This window comes from Enhydra lutris, unplaced genomic scaffold (assembly GCF_002288905.1).
Source record: "Enhydra lutris kenyoni isolate GAN:26980312 unplaced genomic scaffold, ASM228890v2 scaffoldscaffold39, whole genome shotgun sequence".
Lineage (NCBI taxonomy): Eukaryota > Metazoa > Chordata > Mammalia > Carnivora > Mustelidae > Enhydra > Enhydra lutris.
In genome coordinates, this window is record NW_019154123.1 from 17350049 (window position 1) to 17374273 (window position 24225).

At 44.1% G+C, this 24225-nt stretch overlaps 1 protein-coding gene across 1 annotated transcript in view; it reads right to left on the bottom strand.

Annotated features, from left to right (window-relative positions):
- LOC111154966 (receptor-like tyrosine kinase) overlaps positions 1–10155 on the bottom strand; it is an 86768-nt gene extending 76613 nt beyond the window's left edge. The window contains exons 1-3 of the mRNA XM_022514924.1: positions 10130–10155; positions 9543–9954; positions 9174–9483 (exon numbers count right to left, since the gene is read on the bottom strand). Coding sequence (XP_022370632.1) covers positions 9174–9483; positions 9543–9954; positions 10130–10155 — 748 coding nt within the window. The remainder of the gene's footprint in view (positions 1–9173; positions 9484–9542; positions 9955–10129) is intronic.
- Positions 10156–24225: the final 14070 nt, after the last annotated feature.

Below are 24225 nucleotides of genomic sequence, written 5' to 3' on the forward strand. Positions count from 1 at the left end.
ATAAATACATTTTTAAAAGCAAATTTATTTCAAATAAATCGGAATTTGGGGGGTGGTAAATTTATTCTATATGATACAATGGTGGGTACATGATACTATACATCTGTTAAAACTCATACAACACAATTAAGTAAATTTTAATGTATGCAAATCTTTAAAATTTTGTGGAGGACGTCAAGGAATACCAGGATGAAATACAGAATGTAATATGCCCACTTCCAGAATCAGCTTTTGTGGGATACAAGATACAACCATAAGCTTTCATCAGAGGTCCCTATAAAGCCCCCAAAGTCTAAGTCAGCACACTACATAAAACTTAATACAGCTGGGTATCCATGCCTTTGTCTAGAGAAAGGCCAGAAGACTTTGACAAAATGAGGTTGAGAACCACTGATACTTCTTTTGCCAGCAACTTCCTAGCTGATAACTGAGTTACTATTGCTTGTAAACTAAATGGTAGTATTTCACTGCCATCATCTGCTTTCCTTGCAAGGACATTATTACACAGCCATTAGCACAAGCAAGTAATAAATACCCTCAGTGAATTTTACAACTCTGAAAGAGTTCTGAGAGGTATCTCCCCTACGCCCCCCAAAACCGGAAGGTGGCAATCCTTTTACAATACCATATTTCATTTAATCGAAACTGCACCATTATTTTTTGTGCCACTAAGAAAGATAAAAAAGAACTGTCAATTAACTGATGACTCACCATTGATTGGAAAATGGTTCCAATTTCAGAGATGTTCAAACATGGGAAAACTGGACACCTTATAATTAGTGAAACATGACATTCAAAAAAGGTCATGAGTTGAGCCCCATCTCTGATCTCCTAAATAAATTGCTCAGGAAAGGTCTAGGAATCCATATTTTATTTAAGCCCCTTAGATGATTCCAGAGATAAGGACTAAGTAAACTGTTAACCTTCAGAGGCAGCATAGAGAGAAAGTATGCACTTTGGAGTCACAAAGCCCCAGACATCTCTGTGACCTCCTGTGAATTCTGTAATTTCCCAGAACCTCAGCTTTATCTATTAAAAAAAAAAAAAAAAAAAAGTCAATGCCACCTACTTTGTATGGTTGATATAACAAAAAGAGAACACATGTGAAGTACTTGGCATATAGTAAGAGGTATACTAAAACTAAAACATATTTATATAAGAATGTATTTCTTTATAAACAAGACATATTTATCTCATGAACAAGCATGAGACCTATGAAATTACTTTTCAGAAATATTCTACCACTCAGCAGTAACGCTTGCTGGGCACAGTAAAAGAATTGTTCACTAAGTATTTATTATGTAACTCAGCAATATACACACACTTGTTTTGGCACATCACATCTTAAGAGGTCACACATAAATGAGAGTTATTTAATAACATTTTGATCAGAAAATATTATACCTGATTTGCATCAACAAGGGTGACACCAAAAAAGCACTTTTAAGTATAATATAATTTCAGGGTAGCTAAAGGCTGTGTTTTACGTCTAAGTATTTGCTTTGTTTTGTTTCGGTAGGTACAGCTGGCAAGTTTTTTCACAATACTGGCATAACTGCATTAGGCCACAAAAGTAATGCCATACAACTTCTCAATTCAGGATGCTCAAAAACCTTCCCTCAGATGTGTTTCTAAAGTGACCCTTAAAATCCAAACAGTGTTTTAGGCAGCACCTTCAGAACTGACTAGTCAACTCAGGATGTGACTCATAGGGGACAGGTTTAGCCATAACTGGACAGAGTTCTCCCACATGTGTAGCATGAAGAAGGGGGAAAAAAAAACTCAAAACCCACAATTGCACAATGTCTCAGACTTGCTCTCCCAATGAAGAACACATGGACTCAAATTAATGCTGCATTAATGCCACCAACCCCACCCAAAATGCCCAGGGTTAAGAGTCTGCCGCGGGGTGCTAACTGACTTCACCAGCAAGCACCCCATACCTCTCAGGTTATGCCAGACGCATCAGTAGAGAGAACCCTCTCACTGCCCTCCCCCATCAAGCACTTGGCCTGAGGTTTAAGAGGAAAGAGAGGTGCTGGGAGGAGAGGAACACATGGCTCATTTTATTTTTCTTTTCCTCAACCACCTCCCAAATGGAAAGAGTCCCTCAGTTCAGCAGCCCAAATCTGAACCCTGGCATTCTCTATAACTCCTCTCTTTGCTTTAACGTCAGGTCTCCTCCACTAAGTCTTTTCCAAACTCCCTGCACATTCCTCACAAATCCATCCCACTCCTTCACTACCCTAGTTGATCCCTCTTATCAGCACAAGGCTGACTTTGTCCCATTCCCAAATCCAGCTTGTCTTTCTCCAACCCCCTTTCCACTGGGGCCAAAAGTCATCTTTTCTGAAACCCAGTCCTGTTTGTACACTCTCCTTTCCTAAATTCTTCCAACAGCTCCTCATTACCTACGAGATGAAATTCAAACTCCTAATCCAATCTCAACCTACCTCCCAGCTTTACATTCTGCCACGCCCTGGCTTTGCCAATTTTTCTCATTTTAGCCACATTAGATTTTTCCTACTTCCTGATTTCACACCCATCTACTTTCATACATTTGTAGCTTTTTCATGCTGCTCTCTCACTCGGCAAGAACTGCTCCTCTTTTCTGCTTATCAAACTCATCCTCAAGAGGAGGCTCAAATGTCTCCGCTCCTGGAACACTTTCCCTAAACGCTCTATGGCTCTTTCCCTTTCCCCTTTCTAGAGTTGAAAGTCATCACTCCTACAATAACTTACTTATGTCAGTCAGCAGTATGACTCTTATCTCACTGTTACAGTCCTCATTATAACTGTTAGTCTCCCCTCCGAAATTTTGAGTTCTTCGAGAAAAGGAGTTTAATAATTTTGAGTCACCATTTTCTACGACAAAATATGATTGGGCTTCAAAGATTTTTACTGGACTGATCTGAGAAGCATTGATCTCAACTTGTATTTAACTGATTTTAAATAAGATGTGAACAATGCTTAACTCTTGCAGAGGGTATTTACTTTAATAGAAAAGCAAGTTACCCCAAGTGAGTATCTAATGGGCAGGAGGCATAGTCTATTCTTAGAAGACCCCTGATCCTTACAGAGTCCCTATCACTACCACCACTGCTGCCATTTCCAGTTTATACAATAGCCCTCACCCTTCAGCATCTCGCTAGGAGCAAACTCCTAGCACTGCCCCAGCCACATACAAGTTTCACAAGCCCTGGAATCCAGGGAACTCAATACTATTAGAACTATTATTAGGATACATGGAATTACATATTATTATCTAATACAATTAGAGCAGGAACATGGGAAGATGCAGATTATGGTCAAGAGCACGAACATGTGGCCACCGGCTTTCAGATTCTACTTCTCGAATGTTTTGGTTAATCACGGCTCCTCCAGAGCTGACAAAGAGGCAAGATGGATTCTGGATTCAAGCAGGACTGAGTCAAGAGGGGACCATTTACTCACTGCCCAAAGGCTCCCAAATCAACATCCTCACCAGTAAAAATGGGGAAATACATAACTACATTGCAGCCTGTTAAGAAGAGTAAATGAGAGCAGTGAAACTGGGCTTGGGGACACAGTAATGCCACATGGAGAGTAAAAGTCCCTGTGGCTTTTGGAGCCTCTGTACAGATAGACTTCCATCAGGACTATATGCCCCACAACCAAGGAACTGGGTTAGCTACATACTTCCTCCGAGTCTGTTTCCTCATCTATAAAATGAAAATAACAGTATATACTTAAAACAGGAATTACCTTTGTGCCTGACAAAGAAAGACAAAAGACTGCTACCTGCCAGCAGCATTCTAAAAAGTTATCAACTACTACTCCTAAATATTATTACAAAAAAACAAAAAACCTATTACACATCAACAGCTCTTCAATACTCAAAGCCCAGGGGCGCCTGGGTGGCTCAATGGGTTGAGCGTCTGCCTTCAGCTCAGGTCATGATCCCAGGGTCCTGGGATGGAGCCCCGCACCGGGCTTTCTGCTCAGCAAGAAGCTTACTTCCGCCTCCTCTCTGCCTGCCTCTCTGCCTACTTGTGGTCTCTCTCTGTGTTAAATAAATAAATAAAATATTTAAAAAAAAAAATACTCAAAGCCCTACCTAAACTGTCATTTATATATTGCAGAATGACCACTGACCTTTATCCCCATTTCATCCCCAAACTCCTCTGAATGATACTAATGAAATCACAAAGACATTAAACCACAAAGAGAAACAGAAAGGGAAAGAAGACAATATACAATATACACTTCAACAAACTTTTCCAAGAGGGGAGTCACTGCACCTCAGGACCCCTGAGGCACCAAAGGCCAGCCTGAGGGTGGGCCACCAGATCCAACAGAAGACCCTAAGTTTTTTCTGAAGAAACTGAACCACAGAGGCAGGAGAACTGTAAAGGGAAGTCAAAGTCTACAGCTTGAATGGTGGCATCCCTCCTCAACCAGATAACCCAAACCCAGGCAGCCAGTGTATTACCAAACACATCAGAGGCAGGCTATTCAAAGTATCTTCTCTGCAGACGCTGACTGTTCTCAGGTAAGATGTGAAGGCGCGGATCTGTGGGGTAGAAGCGCAATGAAAAGTCTACCTGTACTTGAAAGGAAGTCACTAGACCACCACCAGCACACAGTCTCTCTCCTGATCAACTTAATTGCAGACAGCCAAGGATGATCAGATGTTTGTGATCTAAACAACCATAACAAGAACCCTGAAATGAACAAGCACACTGGAGGAAGCAGAAGAAATATTAAGAACATATTAAGCACACAGAAAAAATGAAAAATACTTATACACACACCTCAAAGACAATACATCCATAAATAAAATGGAAACAGAAAATGAAATTGAAGTGGAAATGAAAACAGAGAAAAAGAGCTCCTGAAACTTAAAAACATCATCATTAAACTTTAAAAAGTTTAGAAGACAAAATTGAGACAATTCTTACCCACATACTTTCTACCTCCAAATACAAAGATATAAACAAGAGGCAACATAGGTTAAGAGTATTTGAAGATCAATTCCAGGAGATTCAGTAATCAAACCAATAGATGTCTCAGAAAGAAACAACAAAAAACGAAGGGTAGGAAATTATCAAAGTAAGAGACATTTTGGAAAACTGAAGAATATGAGTCTCTAGATCCAAAGGGCCTACTAAAACAAGATAGACAACAAGCGAACAGAAGGAAGGACCCACACAAAAGTTTATAAAGTTTCAGAATGCCAGGGGTGCCTGGGTGGCTCAGTCAGTTAAGCGTCTGCCTTCAGCTCAGGTCATGATCTTAGGATCCTGAGACTGAGCTCTATCGCTTTCTCTGATGAGTGGGGAGTCTGCTACTCCCTCTCCCTCTGTGCTCTCTCTCTCTCTCTCTCTCTCAAATAAATAAATAAAATCTTTTAAAGAATAAATTTCAGAATGCCAAAGAAAAAGACCCTGAGCCTTAATAAAAACAGAAAAATAAAAACAATCAGATGGCTTTGAGTTTCTCTTCAAAAACCATTAAATCCAAAAACAGTGTGAAAATGCCATCAAAACTATGGGAAAAAATACACTTTTTGCCTACTATTCTAAATGTAGCCAAATTATCTATAAAGGACCTATAAATCATCTATAAAGCATCTAGGGTAGATACCTTCAGACATGCAAAGCCTCAAATAATTTACCTCCCATGCATCCCTTCTTAGGAAGCTACTGAGGATACCTGTTAGCAAAATGAAGCAAACCAAGAAAAAGAAAACAAATGATTCAGGAAACAGGCTCCAAGGCAGGAGAAAGGGAACAGATACCACAAGAAAAACAATCCTACTGTCCAGACTGGAATAAGAGGATGGAAGGCTCCCAAGCAGGGAGTCTCTAAGATGAAACCAAGGAGAAATGAGAGATGATTTGTGCTACCTGGAAAAAAAAAACAACATCAAAAGGCACTGAACATATTTCTTGAGGTATTTGAGGAATGTAGCCATAGATATATGAAAAACTAATCAAAAAGTTGGAGTCAATTATTTGCTCCAGGGAAAACATAAAAGTATAGGGGAAAAAAAAAACCCATAACCTGGTATCACTATTTAACTCAGAAGTGAGAAATAAGGATATACGCAACAATGTAAATACTGATTGTTGGTTTTACCAAAAATTGTTATGTAGCTATACCGAGAGGACCAGAGAACAGGGCAAGTGCTCAATTATGATATTAGGCAATCAAATGCTTATTCTACATTAATTTCAAAATATGAAAGTAAAAAACAGGAAAATAAATAAATAAATAGAACTAGTATGAGATGGTCACTTCCACTGGAGAGTAGCACCTGAAGGATAAAAGGGCCAAGGGTAGGATACTGCTGTGTTTTATGTTAAGCCTTTTAGCACTATTTGATTTTTAAACTGTGTACACGTATTAATTGGATTAAAACGACTTATTCTCATATCAAGGGCAATTAGTGCAATTTATGAAGCTATCACTATCAAGTTCATTTATAAGTTTCTTTTATTTTTTTAAAGATTATTTATTTATTATTTATTCGACAGAGAGAGATCACAAGTAGGCAGAGAGGCAGGCAGAGAGAGAGGGGGAAGCAGGCTCCCTGCTGAGCAGAGAGCCCAATGCGGGCCTCCATCCCAGGACCCCCAGACCATGACCAGACCTGAAGGCAGAGGCTTAACCACTGAACCACCCAGGAGCCCCTATTTATAAGTTTCTTACTTGGAATTCCAAACTCATCGTCTTAGAAATGTTATAAAATGATTAGTTTCCCAGACCAGCTTTCAGAGGCATTTAACCTATAATGATGCAAACACACAGTACAAACTATTCTATCAAGTAGTCTTAAACACTTTATTAGAAACGGCAGTCTGAGAACTCAAGATGCCTGGTACAGGAGCACCTGGATGGCTCAGTGGGTTAAGCATCTGCCTTCAGCTCAGGTCATGATCCCAGGGTCCTGGGATCCAGCCCAGCATCGGGCTCCCTGCTCAGTGGGAAGCCTGCTTCTCTCTCTCCCACTCCCCCTTCTTGTGTTCCCTCTCTCACTGTGTGTCTCTCTCTGTAAAATTAATAAATAAATAAAATCTTAAAAAAAAAAAAAAAAAGATGCCTGGTACATATCTGAGTCTTACCCACTTGTTCTTCCCCACCCAGGAGCAGCCAAGGAATACTACAAAGGTAGAGTGGATGAAGAAGATTGGGCCTAGATCTGGCAAGGAGAATCAAAATTTAACAGGTCAACTCTATCTGTATTAGAAAAAATACCACTGGAAGTCCCTCATGTCCCAGAAGTTGATCGGTGAAGGGCTCGTCCCTCCCTGCCTCCCAATTGCCCATTCCTGGGCAAAAGGTGGATGCTCATCAGTCAGGTGACAAATACATATACGTTATTTCAAGTATTAATTAGCAATGACAAAACTTCTATATAAACAAAGTCTTCATTAGATTTAATAAAACTTTGTGGCCTATGTCAACACTATGTTTAATTTTTTTTAATGATTATAAATATATTTATAAATGATTATAAATTAAAAAAAAAGCCGCACTTTCTTCAACTCTAAAATGGGAGTAATGGTATCTACTTAACGGGGTCACAAGAAAATTAGAGGAAATGATGTGTACAAAACATGCAGGGACCAGTAAATGGCAGGCACTCAATCACTGTCAGCCTCTGGTTGCTCCCTATCCCCTACTCCCACCTGGCTGGTTTCTAACATGCACTCTTTTATGTAAACAAAGTCACAAATTATATACAAGCTTTTAACCAAAAAACCTTTAAAAACCATGCAGAATGCATTAATATTTTTAAAATAATTAGTGACAGGAGTCTATTTTAAGCATTATTTTTCCTTAACTTTAGTCTTGTGCTCCAAGTATTAACATAATTTTCAGTTTTAATTCATCTCAACTAAATTTAGCTAATTCAACTAGACTAAAAAGAGGATTAAGAAGGGCAGAACATTACAAAAACACAGCATTCTTCTTTGATTAAAGACTACAAACCATACATGTAACAATGTCTAAACAAGACTGCTAAAAGCAATACCATTCCAACATTGAGTCGACTTCAAAAAAATCTTATAAACTTAAAAAAAAAACTAAAACTGACAGATAATGGATGATTAAAAAAAAAAAACAAACACCATCACTCAGATGTACCACAAACCTGAGATTAAATAAATGTTATTTTGTGCCACAACACACAAAAGAAAGCCTAACGCACAAAGAATATCTAAATATCCTTAACACCAAAGACTTTCCCATTTGGGGCCATTTTTATCAGACCTCTAAGGGCTCATTTCCAGAATCCACAGTCTCAGCACAAAAACACCATTATTTTTCAAATTAATTCCCCAAACGACAAAGCTAATTAGGTGGAACCGAACAACCAACTGACCCAAAGCTAGTTCTCCTTTCCTTACAAGGTATTCAGAGTAGGAGAGTGGCCCTGAAATACAAATCGGTCCACAGTCCAGCACATCCAAGACAAGAACCGAAAAGATACCGAAGAAGTTAGCAGATCTGCTACCCGGAGATTCATTCTCCATTTAAAAATATGCTTATCCGTCACAAGACTTGGAGACTGCCATGAACATGCAGTGCCCCTCTAACTTCTCCCCTCCCCTCACCTCAATTTTAAAAACAAGTATGATAACCAGAAAGTGAGAGCACAGTATTGTGGCCTCTACTGGGGCATCAAAACCACAGCCAAGGGTTAGCAGGCTTGGTCTAAATAAAACGTGGACTTCGAGATATCCAAAATCCAGGGCCCTACAATGACACGCCTAGGAAGGGTCAAAGGAACTTGATGCATCACCGAAGAAAAGTTTGGGCGCTTTGAATAGGGAATAGAGCGAAAAGCCTAAGAGGCTGCGGGGAAGAAGGAACCGGGTGGATTCCCGGTTTGTCTCGGCGGGACAGCAAGGACGTAGGGGGTAGGCCGGAAGGCTGACCCCGTCCGGGGACCGGGCAGGGACCACACCTCCTGGCCAGCAAGGCAGGCAAAGGCCGGGGCCCCGAGACAACCCCGGGTGCTGGGACGGGGCAAGGCACGGGGCAAAGGCCGGGGCCCCGAGACGACCCCGGGTGCTGGGACGCTACCTGGCCGCGGTGCCTGCTTTCGGGCCGGGCCGCGGACGGCCGGAAACAGCCGTGATCCGGCCCGACCTGCCTACCCCGACGCAGACGGCCCCACTCACCGATGAGCCGGCGCACCTCGTCCTCGCTCAGGTAGAGGCTTACGCTGGGCCCCGCGCTCGCGGGCGACAGCGCGGGAGGCCGCGGGGCCGGGGCGGCGGCGGCGTCCGGCGTGGGCAGCAGCGGCAACAGGGCGAACAGGAGCAGCAGCGGCGGCGGCGGGGCCCTGAGGCCGCGGGTCCCAGGGAGGCGGCCCCGGCCCCGCGGCCCCGGCCGCGCCGCCCCGCATGGCCGCCGCCGCCGCCGCCGCCCGCCGAGGAGGAGCGTTGGCCGCCCGCCGCGCCGCCGCCACCCACCCCCGGCCCCGAGCCCCTCACAGCCCCGAGCCGGGGGCGGCCGTCCAGGTCATCGCGCCGCCGGCCCGTGGCAGCCGGACGCCGCTTCAGACCGCCGGAGCGCGCCGCCGCCGCTTCGGCGGCATCGTCTAGGGCCGGGGGCTGGCCGCGGAGGCGCGCCCGTGCGCGCCGCCGCCGCCCCGAGACCGCGCACGCACGCACCGTCAGCTCCTTGCTGGCGGCGGCCAGGCTGGGAGCGCTTTGGGTTTCAAGTGCTGCGGTCGTCCGTGGGCTCCCTGGGCACCCTTTAAAAGGAGCCCGTCCTCGTCCCATGCTGTCACCAGCCTGATGTTTGCTCGCCTGTTGTCTGTAACACACGCCTCTTCCCGCGCGCGACACAAAGTCCAGGCAGTTAGGCCCGGGCCGGGCTGCCACTGAGTGGGATCCCCAGATCCAGGATAATGCCTGGATGCAGCCGCTTTGGTAGCAACAGAGAAACCTGATTTTTCTGAGTGAGAAAATGGTGAAAAATAGAAAGCACCTTTTATCCCCCCCCCATCGGAGGTCACCATTACGATTTCTGTATCACTTCCCATGGGTAAATACTGTATGCATTTATTCTCCCAAAAGATCCTGCTCAGCGAACTTTAGTAACCTTACCCTTACACGTTACGAATTCTTACTTTTTACGGTCGTTCTGAGTCCCCATTATCAACCCTCATCTGGGGTTGTTAACCTGTGGTGTGCAGTAGTGTGTGTCTGTGTTTCTCTAGGTACGTTTCATCATTTGTTCTACCGAGTCCTAGCCCTCTAAAGAGGGTAAGAATCGCGGATACACCTCGGCTTTTCTAAACGCTGCCGAATGAGCGAGCCCATGCGCGGACCTCCAGGTCTCGGGGTGCACTTATGTGAGCACCCACCGTCGCGCTCACACTTGCTCCAGGTGCTCCCCCTCTTGGTTGGGACTGTGGAGCGTCCCTTCCTGGCCGGCTCACCTCGCCCCTGCGGGCAGGTCCGCGCCCTGACCCCCGCCACCAACCCGCCCCGCGCCTCACTGCGCAGCTACTCCCGGAGCAGGCCCAGTTTCCCAGCGCAGTTGCTGCTCCCGCAGGCAGGCCCTGGGAGGCGGCTTTTTTTTTTTTTTTTTTTTTTTTTTTTGAGGTGGCTATTTTTATCCTCCCGGGAGAGTGGGGGAAGAGAGAGACTGATGAGGCGGGAAAGTCCTGGAACTTTATTTTCTCCTTCTCTAGTGAGAACGATGGATTCCATTTAGAGATCGGCAAGCCTTGATTTGCCAAGCTTCAGCCCCGGAGTTGTGTCCATCATCCTACAGGAGGAGGCTGAGAGGAAAGTAAGGGCTGAGGAAACGTGCTGCCCCAGAGAACGGTAAAAAAATCACAAAGGTCAGGAAAAAGCCTTATGTTGGGGCAGCCGCTGCTACCTATTGGGGGACCAGCGCTGTTAAGAAGGGCTTGGGGATGGAAATGTGCTGTGTGAACAAGGATGTCAATTCAGACAGGAGGCATTTTTTTAAAGGATGGCATATTCCCTGCATTTTTCAAAATGGCTCACAGTCCGCAAGGGAGGAAGCTCCTGTCTTGAAGGCAATCTTCTCATATCAGTGACTTCTTGACTGTAGTCTGCGTTGCAAACACAGCAGAGTGGTCAGTCAGGCCTGGCTGGGCTGTGGTACTTGTTAATCGTGTGACCTTGGGAAAACTAAACCCCGAGCCTTGGTCTCTTCATTCATAAAAGAGGGGTGATAATGCCAGACCCACAGGGCTTTCCGTAGGATTTAATTGGAGAAGATGTGAGTAAAACCCCCAGGCAAAGTGTCACACCCATTGTTATTGTTATTATAATGAATCTCATCCCTATAATGACCGTTTCCTGAAAAGTTTAATCACCAGTTACCAACAAACCTTTGAAACCAGAGATGCTGAAGGACATTTCATACATCACCATGCCTGGCCTAGAGCTGAGCTCAGTGCATCATGCTTGGTACCCGGATACAGGGGTAAGGAAGATGCTTCCTTGAGGACGTGTGATAAACACATGTTCATTGCACATTTTCGTCAGGGCTGTGAAGAAAAAGTTGATGGTTCTCAAAGTATGGTTCCCAGACCAGAGGTACTATCACTGGGCAACATGTAGAAATGCAAATTCCTTGGCCGCACCCCTGACTAATAAAAGTATCAATCTCAGGGGGTAGAAACACAGAGAGGTGGTATATAAATTTCATTATTTGTTCTAAAGAGTCCCTGTCCCCCAGAGAGTATCCCAGGCCCTTCAGGTGATACTAGCCACTCTGTCAAGAAAATCTCAACTCTACGGGCTCTCCTTTGGGTTGTTGTAGGCCTCACTGGCCTCCCTGCTTTCCCCTTACTCCTTGACTCATCTAGTCCATTCTCAACATAGCAACCACAACTATCCTTTTATACACAACCAAATCATTTTGCTACTTGGCTCGTAAGACTGCTGAGGGCTCCCTAATTCATCTAGAATAAACGGCAAAGTCCTTACAAGCTGTCAAGGCAGTTCTCATTCTCCATCTTCCTCCCTTCCCTTCTGATCTTATCTCTTACTGTCCCTCCTCCCACAAGGACTTTGTTGTGCAACGCAACAGACTTCAGGGCCTTTGCCCTGCTGGCTCTGTACCTGGAGTACTAGTCCTTCTGACTTTCACAGGGCTGCATCTCTTACCTCTTCAAAATTGTATTCAGATGTTAACTTCTAAATAAGTTTAAAATTGTAAACGTCCCAACACTTTTAACTTCCCCAGAGAACAAACCAATTCCCAGTCTCTCCTGTCTCTACAGTGTATTTGGTCTCACACAAAGTTCTCCCTACAATCCCCATCCCATCCCTGGATAAGGAATCATCTGCCCCCAACTGTCCCCCACCAAGGTGTGGGGCTAAACTTTTGAAATTTCCCAGTAAGTCTCAGGGTAAAAATGCTGGGAAGCCCTGACTTCAGCCTCCTGAGGTTTCTCTCTCTAGAGGAAATGAAAACCGCAATCATCACCATACTCTACACACTGCCTCTTTCTTGGTTTTGTTTGTCACTGTGGTTGACCTTATTCTACCCCACGAGACAAATTTGAGAGGGCTGGAAAACACTATCATCGGGGCTTCTTTCGCTGTTCCTAAAAAGGGTTGGCTTGGCCTTGAAATGCAGCAGGGTGGGTGAGTGGGAGCCCTGGGCCAGTGCTGGGAGGATGGGGCATGCTGGGATGAGGCCTTCCAGGTAATGGAAATGACTGGGCTGTTCCACACATGGAGTCTGATGCTCCACTCAGAGTCCCAGCTCATGTCCAAGAGGATAGATGCCTGCTCACAGAACCCTGAGAACAATACTTCTCCCTGTGCCTTGAGTTCACTCAGCTAGGGAAGGGCTCCAGAAAGGGATGGCTCTAAGTTTTGAAGACATCCCCTTTCTTTGCAAGGAGCTGTTGGGAATGCTGCTCTGTCTACTTTAGAGCAGTTTACTTTTAAATGTTCTCCGTCCACAAGTAATATATTAACCCGTTGTGTTTTGAAAGACTCAAGCATCACAGAAGTACATGAAGTTGGGGCGCCTGGGTGGCTCAGTGGGTTAAAGCCTCTGCCTTCAGCTCAGGTCATGATCCCAGGGTCCTGGGATCGAGCCCCACATCGGGCTCTCTGCTCAGCAGGGAGCCTGCTTCCTCCTCTCTCTCTGCCTGCCTCGCTGCCTACTTGTGAACTATATGAAGTAAGATAACATCCTCCTTGATACAAATCATCATGTCTCTTCCCCACCTCCCAGCCTGGTGTATGTTCTTATAGGCCTTTCTCTCGGTATTTACACACACACACACACACACACACACATACACACACACATGTATCTGTATATGTGTTTAGACATGCAACTATGTGTTTATGCGTGCTTTCAGTTTTATAGAAATGAAATTGCACAAAAGGTAATGGTCTGCATGATTTGCTGTTTTCACTGATCAAAATAAGTTGAGGTCTTAAGGATGCTTGCATAATAGTATAGAGAGGTACATCCACGGTATTCTTTTGGTTGGGATGGACCGTGATAGATTTCATGGTTCTGGAGATGGACCACACATCCTTGCACAGGCATCTTTGTGCATATTGTATATATTTGGAAGGGTAGTTCTCAGAAGCGGAATTGCTGAATCAAAGGGAGTTACTTTATAATGTTGATAGATTCTTGAATTGCCCTCCTAAAGGCCAATATACACTTTTCACAACTGGTCCTAGTTCTCTACCTGGTGGGCGTGACCCAAATCTTCTTTCCTAAAGGATCTGGCCATTACTGATCCTACCTGGATTGAATTGTCATAGTTTGCCATTAACCTTAATTAACATGATAAACTAAGAGACCCCTTAAGGGATCTCATGTCATCCAGACATAGTCTTCCTTACCTGTCTTCTGGTTTCCATTATTGCAGTTGGAAAGTCAATTGTAAGGCTAATTGCCACTTTTACACATTATCTCTCTGCTTATTCTCTGTGGCTATTTTTAAGCTTTTTTTTTTAATACTGTTCTGCAGTTTTATCAGGATATATATGAATGTGGCTATCTTTCCATTTACTTGCTTGAAATTTATTGAGATTCCTGGATCTGGTGTCTTTTTTTTTTTTTAAGATTTTATTTATTTATTTGACAGAGAGAGATCACAAGTAGACAGAGAGGCAGGCAGAGAGAGAGAGAGGAAGCAGGTTCCCCGCTGAGCAGAGAGCCCGACTCGGGGCTCGATCCCAGGACCCTGAGATCATGACCCGAGCCTAAGGCAGCGGCCTAACCCACTGAGGCACCCAGGCGCCCCAGGATCTGGTGTCTTTTGAAAATTCCAGGAAATTCTTAGTTCCATTTCCTTTATCATTAATAGTTAGTTAGATGGATAGATAGACAGATACGGAATTTTCTGAGCCATTTGAGAATAGGTTGGAGACCCCTACCTACCCCTAATAGGTTAATGCCCCCTTCCCCCAAATGCTTCACTGTGCATTTTCTAAGAAAAAAAGACTTTCTTTTTCATAACCACAGTGCAATTTTTAAAATACAGACATTTCACATTGATACAATACTATTTTCTAATCCATGGTCCATATTCAAATTTCATCAGTTGTCTCAATAAAGTCTTTTATAACTATTTTTTCCTGGTCCAGGATCCAATCTAGAATCAGACATCGCATTTATTTGTCATGTCTTTTTAGGTATTTTTTCCATCCCTTTTTGGGGGGCGGGTAATTAACATATAATGTATTATTTGCCCCAGGGGTACAGGTCTGTGAATCATCAGTCTTACACATTTCACAGCACTCACCCTCTCCAATGTGCAGCACCCAGCCACCCTATCCCCCCCCACCCACCCTCCAGCAACCTTAAGTTTGTTTTGTGAAATAAAGAGTCTCTTATGGTTTGTCTCCCTCCCCAGTCTCACCTTTTTTCATTTTTTCCCTCCCTACCCCCACGATCCCCCACCCTGCCTTTCAAATTTCTCATATCAGTGAGATCATATGACAATTGTCTTTCTCTGATTAACTTATTTCGCTTAGCATAATACCCTCTAGTTCTATCCAGTCATTGCAAATGGCAAGATTTCGTTTTTGACGGCTGCATAGTATTCCATTGTGTGTGTGTGTGTGTGTGTGTGTGTGTGCGCGCGCGCGCGCGTGCACGTGTGTGTATATAAGTGCGCACGCGCGTGCTCATATATACACCACATCTTCTTTACCCATTCATCTGTCAATGGACATCTAGTTTCTTTCCACAGTTTTCTTTTTTTCCCCCATCTCTTTTAAAAGTTCCTCAACCTTTCTTTTGCTGAAGTTCTTGACTTTAACGAGTTATTTTGTAAAATGTCCCTTAGTTGATGTTGCCAAATGTTTCCTCATGATTAGATTCAGGTTATGCATTTTCAACAGAAATATCACTGAAATGATGTATTCTCAGTATATCATGTCAGAACATGATGTTGGGGTATGTGGGTAGTGTAGCTGGTTAAGCCTCTGACTCTTGTTTTCAGCTCAGGTCCTGATCTCAGGGGCATGATCTCAGGTTCATGAGATTGAACCCTGTGTTGGGCTTCACACTCGGCGTGGAGTTTTCTTAAGACTATGTCTCCCTCTCCCTCTGCCCCTCATTCCCATATTCTCTCTCTCAAATAAATAAATAAAATCTTAAAAAAAAAAAAAAAAAGAAGGCAGCACATGATTTCACTCTGGCTATTACCGGTGATATTATCTTTGACCACTTCATTAATATGTTGTCTGATACATTTCTTGCTGTAAAGTTACTATTTTTCCCTTTGTAATTAATAAGAAATTTGGGGGGAGATACTTTGAGATTATGTACATTTCTGCTTCCTCCTCAAACTTTTATCCACTAGTTTGATCACCCACTGATGAATTCCTAACTTAACTATTCCTTTCATATTTATTTGGCATTTAACCATAACCTTTTTCTTTTCTCTTATTTATTTTTTCATTTATTTATATCAGTATGGATTCTTATTTTATTCAGTGGATTATAAACTGTTACTATCATTATATGTGTTCACCCTCAAAATGTATTTGGGGATATTTCAGATTTGGCCAGTGAGAACTCCTTCAGCTCATTCCTGTGTTCTTTTGCCAGGTCCCTAGCATTCATTGAACATTTCCTTTCTTTACAAAACAATAAAATATTCCTGTCTTCTCTTATACATTTCTGTCCCAGCCTGGAATCATTGCTTTTTCTTAGGTGTCCCAGTTCCCTTTAGTGGAGAATGGTATTTAGAAACCAAGATTTGGGAGGTAGGTGTGATTAAATTGCTACTGTGATATAATTGATTCTAAGCCCTCTCAGGAGACAGAGTATGGAAATAAACATATTTATGCATGTATATTCTGTGTGCTTATATGCCTACATACACATATAGATCTATAAAATCCACGAGTTCATATCAGTACTCCTCTGATTCCAATTCCACACCATTCCTTCCTCATTACCTATTTGTAACTCTTCTCTGACAGTAAGAAACCTGACTCCCATTATCCGCACATATCTGCTTATTTGCTCAATCCTTCCATTGTTAATTAAACTCTTGGCCCTGGTTGCTGAAAACTCAGCCCCAGACACACCAATCTCCACCCCAACTCCCCATTCCCAGGCATTCCAGCCAAAACTTTGCCTCCAGGCAGACTAAAGGGCAGTGGGGTTGAGGGCAGAATGGGAGGGGTTCTAGAGCAGCACAGAACCGTCCATATCTTGAGAGGATATATTCAACACCTCTAATCTTTATGTGGCAGCCCCATTTCAGCACAGCCCAGTTCTCTCCAGCCACCCACTGAGTTAGTGAGCTGGGATCTCCCCATCCCCAAGGCTTTCCTCAACTTTCTTTCCCTTCTAGTTGCCTTCCAGATCCCTAATTCCAGTCTATTTCCTCTGAAGAGTTCAGCTATCTCTTGTGTTACATTCTCAACTGTTCACCTTCTGCCTCCACTCAGGTGTTTTACCAGAGCCCTGTGCTCAGGAGAAATGCATGCCTTAGGAGACGATGCAGGTATGGTCAGTTACGATTTTAAAATATTTAGCTTCCCTCCCTCTTTGCTATGATTATAAGTATTACTAAAACATGCTTGGGAGAGATGTGACAGGCAGGCAGTCATGTTAGGTGTATAATTTTGGTGAAGATTTAGAGGATGGACTGGAGGGAAAATGGTTAAGATCAGAGGCTGGGGAACTAGGCAGCATGACTTTTCAATACATAGGTGAGAGAGGATTGGGACTGAACAGGGAGGGCAGGGCAGTGAGGATGGGAACAAGGCACCTGGTATGAGAGATATTTATGGGATAGCATCAGTAGTCTTGATGATAGATTGAGTAAGGTTGGCAGGAGGCAGTGAGGTGGAGGTGTGGGTGAGGGGTGAATCCCAGGTGTTTGGACTGGGAACAGGTAATGGCTGTGCCTAACCCTCCTCACCATCTCCTTCTCCTTCTGCTACTACTAATGATGGGGCCATTTGGTGAGCAAGAACAGTATGTCAATGATTCTCACAACTGCTAGACATACGTCATAGACATAATGAGACCATTTAATCCTATAGGGAATGTATTATCATCCAGTTTCCCAGATGAGAATGCAGTAACTTCCTCCAAGATTTCACAGATTGCAAAAAGCACTTCACGTAAGTTTAGATTCTGAAATAGTGGTTTTGTCTTGGGGTATGCTGAGTTTGGGGTTCCCATGGACTATCCTGGCACAAATGTCCTGCCCGCAGATGGAAATCCATGTCTGAGCTCAGCAGAAAAACTAAGGTAGAGAGACAGCCATCCACACAGAGGTGCTAAGAGAGACCAGGTGGTTAGTGTGGGATGAATGCAGGAATCTTACGGAGAAGGAGAGGGAAAGAGGACTGAGATGGAACACTGGGCACATGAACATCAAGCACAGGAGAGGAAGAGAAACTACAGCAGAGGAGGAGTGGCCAGAGAGTGAGGAGAACTAGGAGAGAAGTAGTGCAGTCTAGGAAACCTGGTGGGTCAGGGAGGCATTGGCCCAGCCTACTAAATAGTGCCATGTAAGCCAAGAACTGCGGGATGCCCAACACATGTGTCCACCAAGGGGGCATCGGTGAGGGAGACTGACAGGCGGAAGGCTGAGTGCAAAGGTCTAAGCAGTAGGGAAAGATAAGGAAATGGAGATAATGGAGATAATGAGCACCAATGTTTCCAAGAAGCCCAGTGAAAGGGTAAGGAGAGAAAGAGAGCGAAGTATCTAAATGGGGATTTACAGAGATTCTTCTAAAGTGGAAACATTTAAGTTGTTTCTAAGCTGAAAGGAATGTGCCAAAACAGGGAGAGAAGTCAAAGATGCAAAGAACAGGAGGCAGTAAGTCCCAAAGACGCAGATGGAGCTGGTTTTTGAAAGCCACAGTGTGGTCTACATGGTGGGAGGAGCACCTCGGGTAGTTTCGGAAGCAGAGCCTGTTAAGTACTGGCCCTAAGTGTATTGAAGAGAGGGCTGTGGATGGGTTCAGACACAGATTCCTTCATGGAGTAGACAAATAAGGGAAAGAAGTTAAGGAAATCGACATTTGGTTGCTTCCATTTTTTCCTGAAATATGAAGAAAAGTCATTTTTGGATTAAAGCACAAAGGAGGAATACCTGGGTGGCTCAGTCATTAAAGTGTCTGCCTTCAGCTCACGTCATGATCCCAGGGTCCTGGGACCGAGTTCCACACCTAGCTCCTTGATTAGTGGGAAGCTTGATTTTCCCTCTGCCTGCTGCTCTCCCTGCTTGTGCTCTCTCTCTCTCTGACAAATAAATAAAATCTTTAAAAAAAAAAATAAAGCACAGAGAAGTAGGATAGAATTGGGGGGTTGGTAAAAGGGTTGAATGTCTGCAATTGCTGTTAAGGTGGATGGAAGATGGTACTGACCAGGGATCTTTAAGCTCTTCTGGGCAACTGTTGAGAGTGAGGCTGAAACTGACAAGGGTGGTGTCTGAGGTCATACTGATCTGTGTGTTGAGCAGTCTGTTTGTAAGAGGAAAGAAGATGGCCTGTGGGATAATCCCCATTTGGGTCCAGATCCAGAGCAGTGGAAGGAAAAAGGAGTTGGGTTATAGAGGATGTTTAAAATGCTACATCATAGCATCTAGCTTGGATGGTTCCCAAGTGAAAGCAGAAAGGACTAAAATAGAATGAGACACTTCTGCTTAAAGATGGCAGATTGTACACAGTTTTTATCTTTCCACTCTCCCCAAACCCTACTAAAATGGCAGGAAAGGGATTTTTTCTTAAGGGTATAAACAAATGACAAAGGAAAGCGGGGGTAGGGACAACACTCACTACATTCTGAAAGCTGACAGCAGATGATCAGTGACAATTGACTTCACTAAAACCTAAGTCAGGAGTTGAGGCATCAGGTAGCTCAGGAAGGGGGAAATGCAGGGTGGGCCGAGAACAGGAGGACTGATGGAGGAGCATATAGATCCTGGGGTCTTAGCCCCAGTCTGAGCACAAAACTAAAAGTTTGTACCTGGGAAGGATAAAATAGAGGCCTTTGAACTAGAAGACGTGAGGCACTGATGAGAGCTGAGATACAGTACTAAAAACAGGAAGATAAAGTCCAAGTCTGTATACTGACCAGAAAAGATGGCCCACTCCCCACTCTGCTCTCTTCTCCAGCCCTCTTCCTACACTCAGCTCCCTCGATGTTGACTGGAGATTGGAGATCATTCCACAGGGAATCTGAGCAGTCCAGGAAAAACCAACAAAAGATACTGACACCTACTGCTCCCTCTACCTTTATTACTCCAGGTCAAGACCACCGGTCAACAATCAGATTTTTAGCACGGCACTCCCAAACATGAAAGGTTAAGGTGAGGACCACTAGACATTTGAGGTAGTCCTTCAACATGAAAGGCAAAGACCAAAACAAACAGGAAAAAAAAAAAGGACTCTGTATTAATAGAGACAATGCCAAGAATAAATATTTTAAATATGATAATTAATCATATTCCAGAGAAATTAAAGATAACATAGAATCTGTGATATAGGAATGGTTGCTTTAAAAAAAAAAAAAAGTCACAAAGGAAAGAGCACTCAGAAAATAAACCATGACGGTAAAAAAAACTTATAGGCCAATAGCGAAGTTGAAATAAAAGGCCAAAGAAATATCCCAGAAAGTAGAACAAACATGTAGAGGTAGCCAATAAGAGAAGATGAGAGAATAAATAAGAGATGGGAGCTGTGCTATAGGCCAAGAAGGCTGTGGTCCAGAGGGTTAGGTGGGAGTATCTGGGAGCCAAGTCCTCAAGGAGAGGACAGGAATTTAGATGTAAGAAAACTACACAGAAAACTAAGCAGAGGAGGAAAAGGGCATTTATGAGCTCCAGGGAAAACAAACCATTGTTTGAGAAGGGAAAGGCAATTAAACTCTACCATCTGGCTCACCAGTGACTAGCATTTATATCATCAAAACAAAGTAAACCTTAAGTATTGATAGAAGGAGGGTAAATTAGTATGTGTGGGAGTCTTTAAACGAAGTGCTATCTTCATCTCCCTACTTTGAAATCCGTAAATAATGCCTTTAAGTCGAGCAGCAGCCATACGATCCCAATTTTAGGAACATAGAGGCAAATATCAAAAGAACCAGCTAAAGGACTAAAGGGAGAATGGAATGGAGGACAGGAGAGGGGCCCAGAAGACTGCCGCTTTTCTAATGGTCTAGAAGATTATTTGACTGCTAAAATTATATGTATAATTTCGATTTGATAAAAGTTAAATGAAAAGATTGGAATGGGAAATAGAAGGGTCAAGGGGCACACCATGAAGGGGCTTCAGCCCGCTCCGAGAACTGAGCAGGCTGGTAGCGCTCCTTTGCAACTGCAGTAACATGGTAAAAACCCGTGTAACTCACGAGACAGGATAAGACATGAAGTACTAATTTGTGACAGACTGATAGCTGAGACATCAAATGGCATGTTCATTCCTCCCAGCCACCACAAAAAAAACCCCTGCTAACAGGAATGGCAGACTCCTTTGCTCATCATTTCAAAGAACTTCTGTTCTCTGGTGGACGGGAGACAGTCTGGAAAGTATGCACAAACTCAGAGAACTGGTTTCTACTGTGTGTGTGCGCGCGCGCGCGTGTGTGTGTGTGTTTGTGCGCGTGTACAAGTCCCTTCCACCTATGTAGAAGGAGCTTTGTGCTGGGGAGGACAGAGATGGAGAAGCAGAGCTATGTAGGAAGAACAAGATTATAAGAGATGAGACCCTCCTCTCAGCATGAGTTCTCATGAGAGGAGAAAGAGAAGGGAAAGAAGGAGCACTGTCCTCAAGGGCAGCGGGATAGAACAGGAAGGAAGACGTAGGGGTTCAGGTTCCCAGCTGCAGTTGCTCGAATGGGTCTTGCACCTCTGATTAGAGGAAGCAAGAGGGATAATGGCATTGTCTGTCTGGACAATGAGGGGGACCCGGTTTTTCATAGGACCAAGTTTGGCTTAGAGAGCTTCTATGAGTTTCCGATGAGCCACAAGTTAGCTAGGAATGAGAGACAGCTAGCCTGGCAGGGTGTGGGGAGTGAACTCAGCTTGTCCCAGGAGGTAAGAGGGACAGGCCTGGTCCATGGGATGAAACCAAATGTGCCAATGACTAGGGCTGCCACCTCTCTCAGAGTGTCATCTCTGAGGGAGCACCACAACCACAGGACATCAATAGCCAACAAAAAGCATGGGTCCCAGAAGCATAGAAGACCAAAAAGAGTTCCCAGTTCTCCCTTCACATGGTGACTATGCTAAGGAGTAAGGGTATCAGATTATGCTGCACCAGGGAGGAGTGTAAAATGTAAAAAATAAAAATAAAAATGGAACTCTGAGCTCCAATTTGATAATCATCCCAAATGTGGCCAAGAAATCTTGGGTTGGGACAGCATGCCCCAGGATCAGATTGTCCTGTAGAGGCTAGGACAGAGCCACAGGGTCAGAAATTAGGGCTGGGTCAAGAAATTACTAAGGTTCCAATTTGCACTCTTGAGTTTTGTGCACAGCCATAACCAGCTATTATTTTTGTTACACCTGTTTATAGCCTTTGATGTGAGAAGCCACGGAGGCCTGAAGACCTACTTGTCATACTAGTGGAAGAGCTATTGTTTATTGAGTGCAATACTAAGGACCAACTGCTTTATACCCAGAACCCTATTAAATCCTCACACACCCAGTGACGTGGCCCCATTCCAATCCCCATTTTACAGGTGAAGGAGCTGGGATTTAAACAGATGAAGTAACTTGAACCTACTATCAATGTTAAGTAGTAAAGGGCAGAGCCAGAATTCAGACACAGTCTGTACTGGTTCCAAGACCTGGGGCTGACATTGAAGAATAACATGTTTAGACTGCCCTCAGCCACAGAGCCTGGGTTTCTAGAAAGGAGAAAGTGTCCGGACATCCGTGAATGAGCACACACATTCACTTTCTGGGAGTCTGTGAGCACCCCAGAGAGGTGGTGTTGGAGCAAGAAGGTAGGGTCGATGGCATGGAAAGGTTGCCAGGTAAAAACCCTGCTGTGTGGTTAGACACTCGAACCCAGTCACTGTAACAGAAGCTAGTATTGAGAAAGAACCCTGAAAGTCTTGAAGCTCGAGGCACACTTCTTCCTAAAGGGATTTTGAAACAGTTGAGGAATTTCTTAAATTTGGAATGGGTTCAATAAATGTCTGTTAAGTGAGGTATTCAGTTCAAGCTCTTTAAACCTGTGCCAAAGAGCTGTCAACTCAGATCACAAAAGATCATAACATTAAAAGCTCTCTGTGCTGGCAAGCTCCATCAGGCCCTGTACATTTCTCTATTAAATACTTCCACATCTGTCCTCTCTTTCTCAGGTCCCCATGCCGCCTGCACCTCTATCACATCCAGCCAAGGCCATTCACAGTGATAGCTTTATCCTTTCAGCAGGTATGGATTAAGTACTACTGTGGGTTAGCCAGGAGGCTCAGCGAGGGGACCAGAGATGAGGATAGTGTGGCTTCTGTCCTCAAAGAGCTCCTAGACTCAGAGAAAGAGGAGCACCTGTGGCACGGACTGCTACTGCCCACCCCGAATCCCTTCCTTCCCTAGTGATAGAATTACTGTCCCATGTGGCTGTCCAGCTGGACCCCACTTCCCCAGCCTCCCTTGGGCTTAGGTGAGGCCATGTGACCAAGTTCTTGACAAAAGCATGTGAAGGAAGTAATATACACCAGTAGTGGGTTAGGAATGTCAGGCCTACCGCCTCTCTACCTCTCTTCCCACTCCCAGACTATCCGGAGCCTGGATGTGCTGGTGACCAAGTCTTGACCACGCAAGCTAGTGACATTGCCCAAGGGAATAGCAGAGCAATGACTTAGAAGGGCTGTGTCCTTGAATGACCACGAGGGGCAGGTCTATCCTCTGAAAATTGTTATATGGGAGAGAAAAAGAACTATCCTCATGACTTAAGCCACCGTATTGGGGAACTCTGTTATAGACACTTAACTTTTAGCCTAATCATAATAGGAGTATTAAAAAAAAAAAAAAGTGGAGCCCAGAGTATTCCTGGTGCTATGACAAAAGCAGAAAAATCAGTTCAAGTGAGGCCGAAGGCAGGAAAGTTAGAGGAAGCAGAGGAGGATGCCTGGGAGGGAGCACCCTTGCCCTGAATCTTGAAAGACGAATGTTTTTAGCAAATCTTGGGTTTCTCATCTACTCTTAATTCTTTTGATTGGCCATTTTTGTCCACATTACTTCTTTCAGGAATATATTCTCTCTTATCCCTACTCTCTACCTGTTAAAGCCTACCCAGGATTCAAGACTTAGATTAAATCCCATTTTCTCCAGGGAACCTTCCTTGATCAGCTCCCCGCAAGTGATATCTTCCTCTTCCAAAATCCTATGGCACTTTGTCTTTATTATTTATTGACCACACATTTTATATCTTCTCTATAAGTATCTGGCATTTTTCAACAGCTTCCCCAGCATCACACTACCTAGATTTGTTCTGGGTTCCCCCAAGGGTATACATGTACCCTAAATGTCTATTGCTTTGTAACAAACCCACCTCAAAACTTAGTGGATTACAACAACTATTTTTTATTGCTCACAGTGCTAAGAGTTGGCTGGTCTCAGTTGGATGGTTCACACTGAAGGCCTTGAACGCTCTTGCATTCAGACAAGTGAGGCTGGAGTCAGCTGAAGGCCTGGCTGGGCTAGATGCTCAAGACTGCTCACTCCTGTGGCTTGTGGTTGAGGCTGCTCTCAGCTAGGAGGTCAGCAGGTCCTAT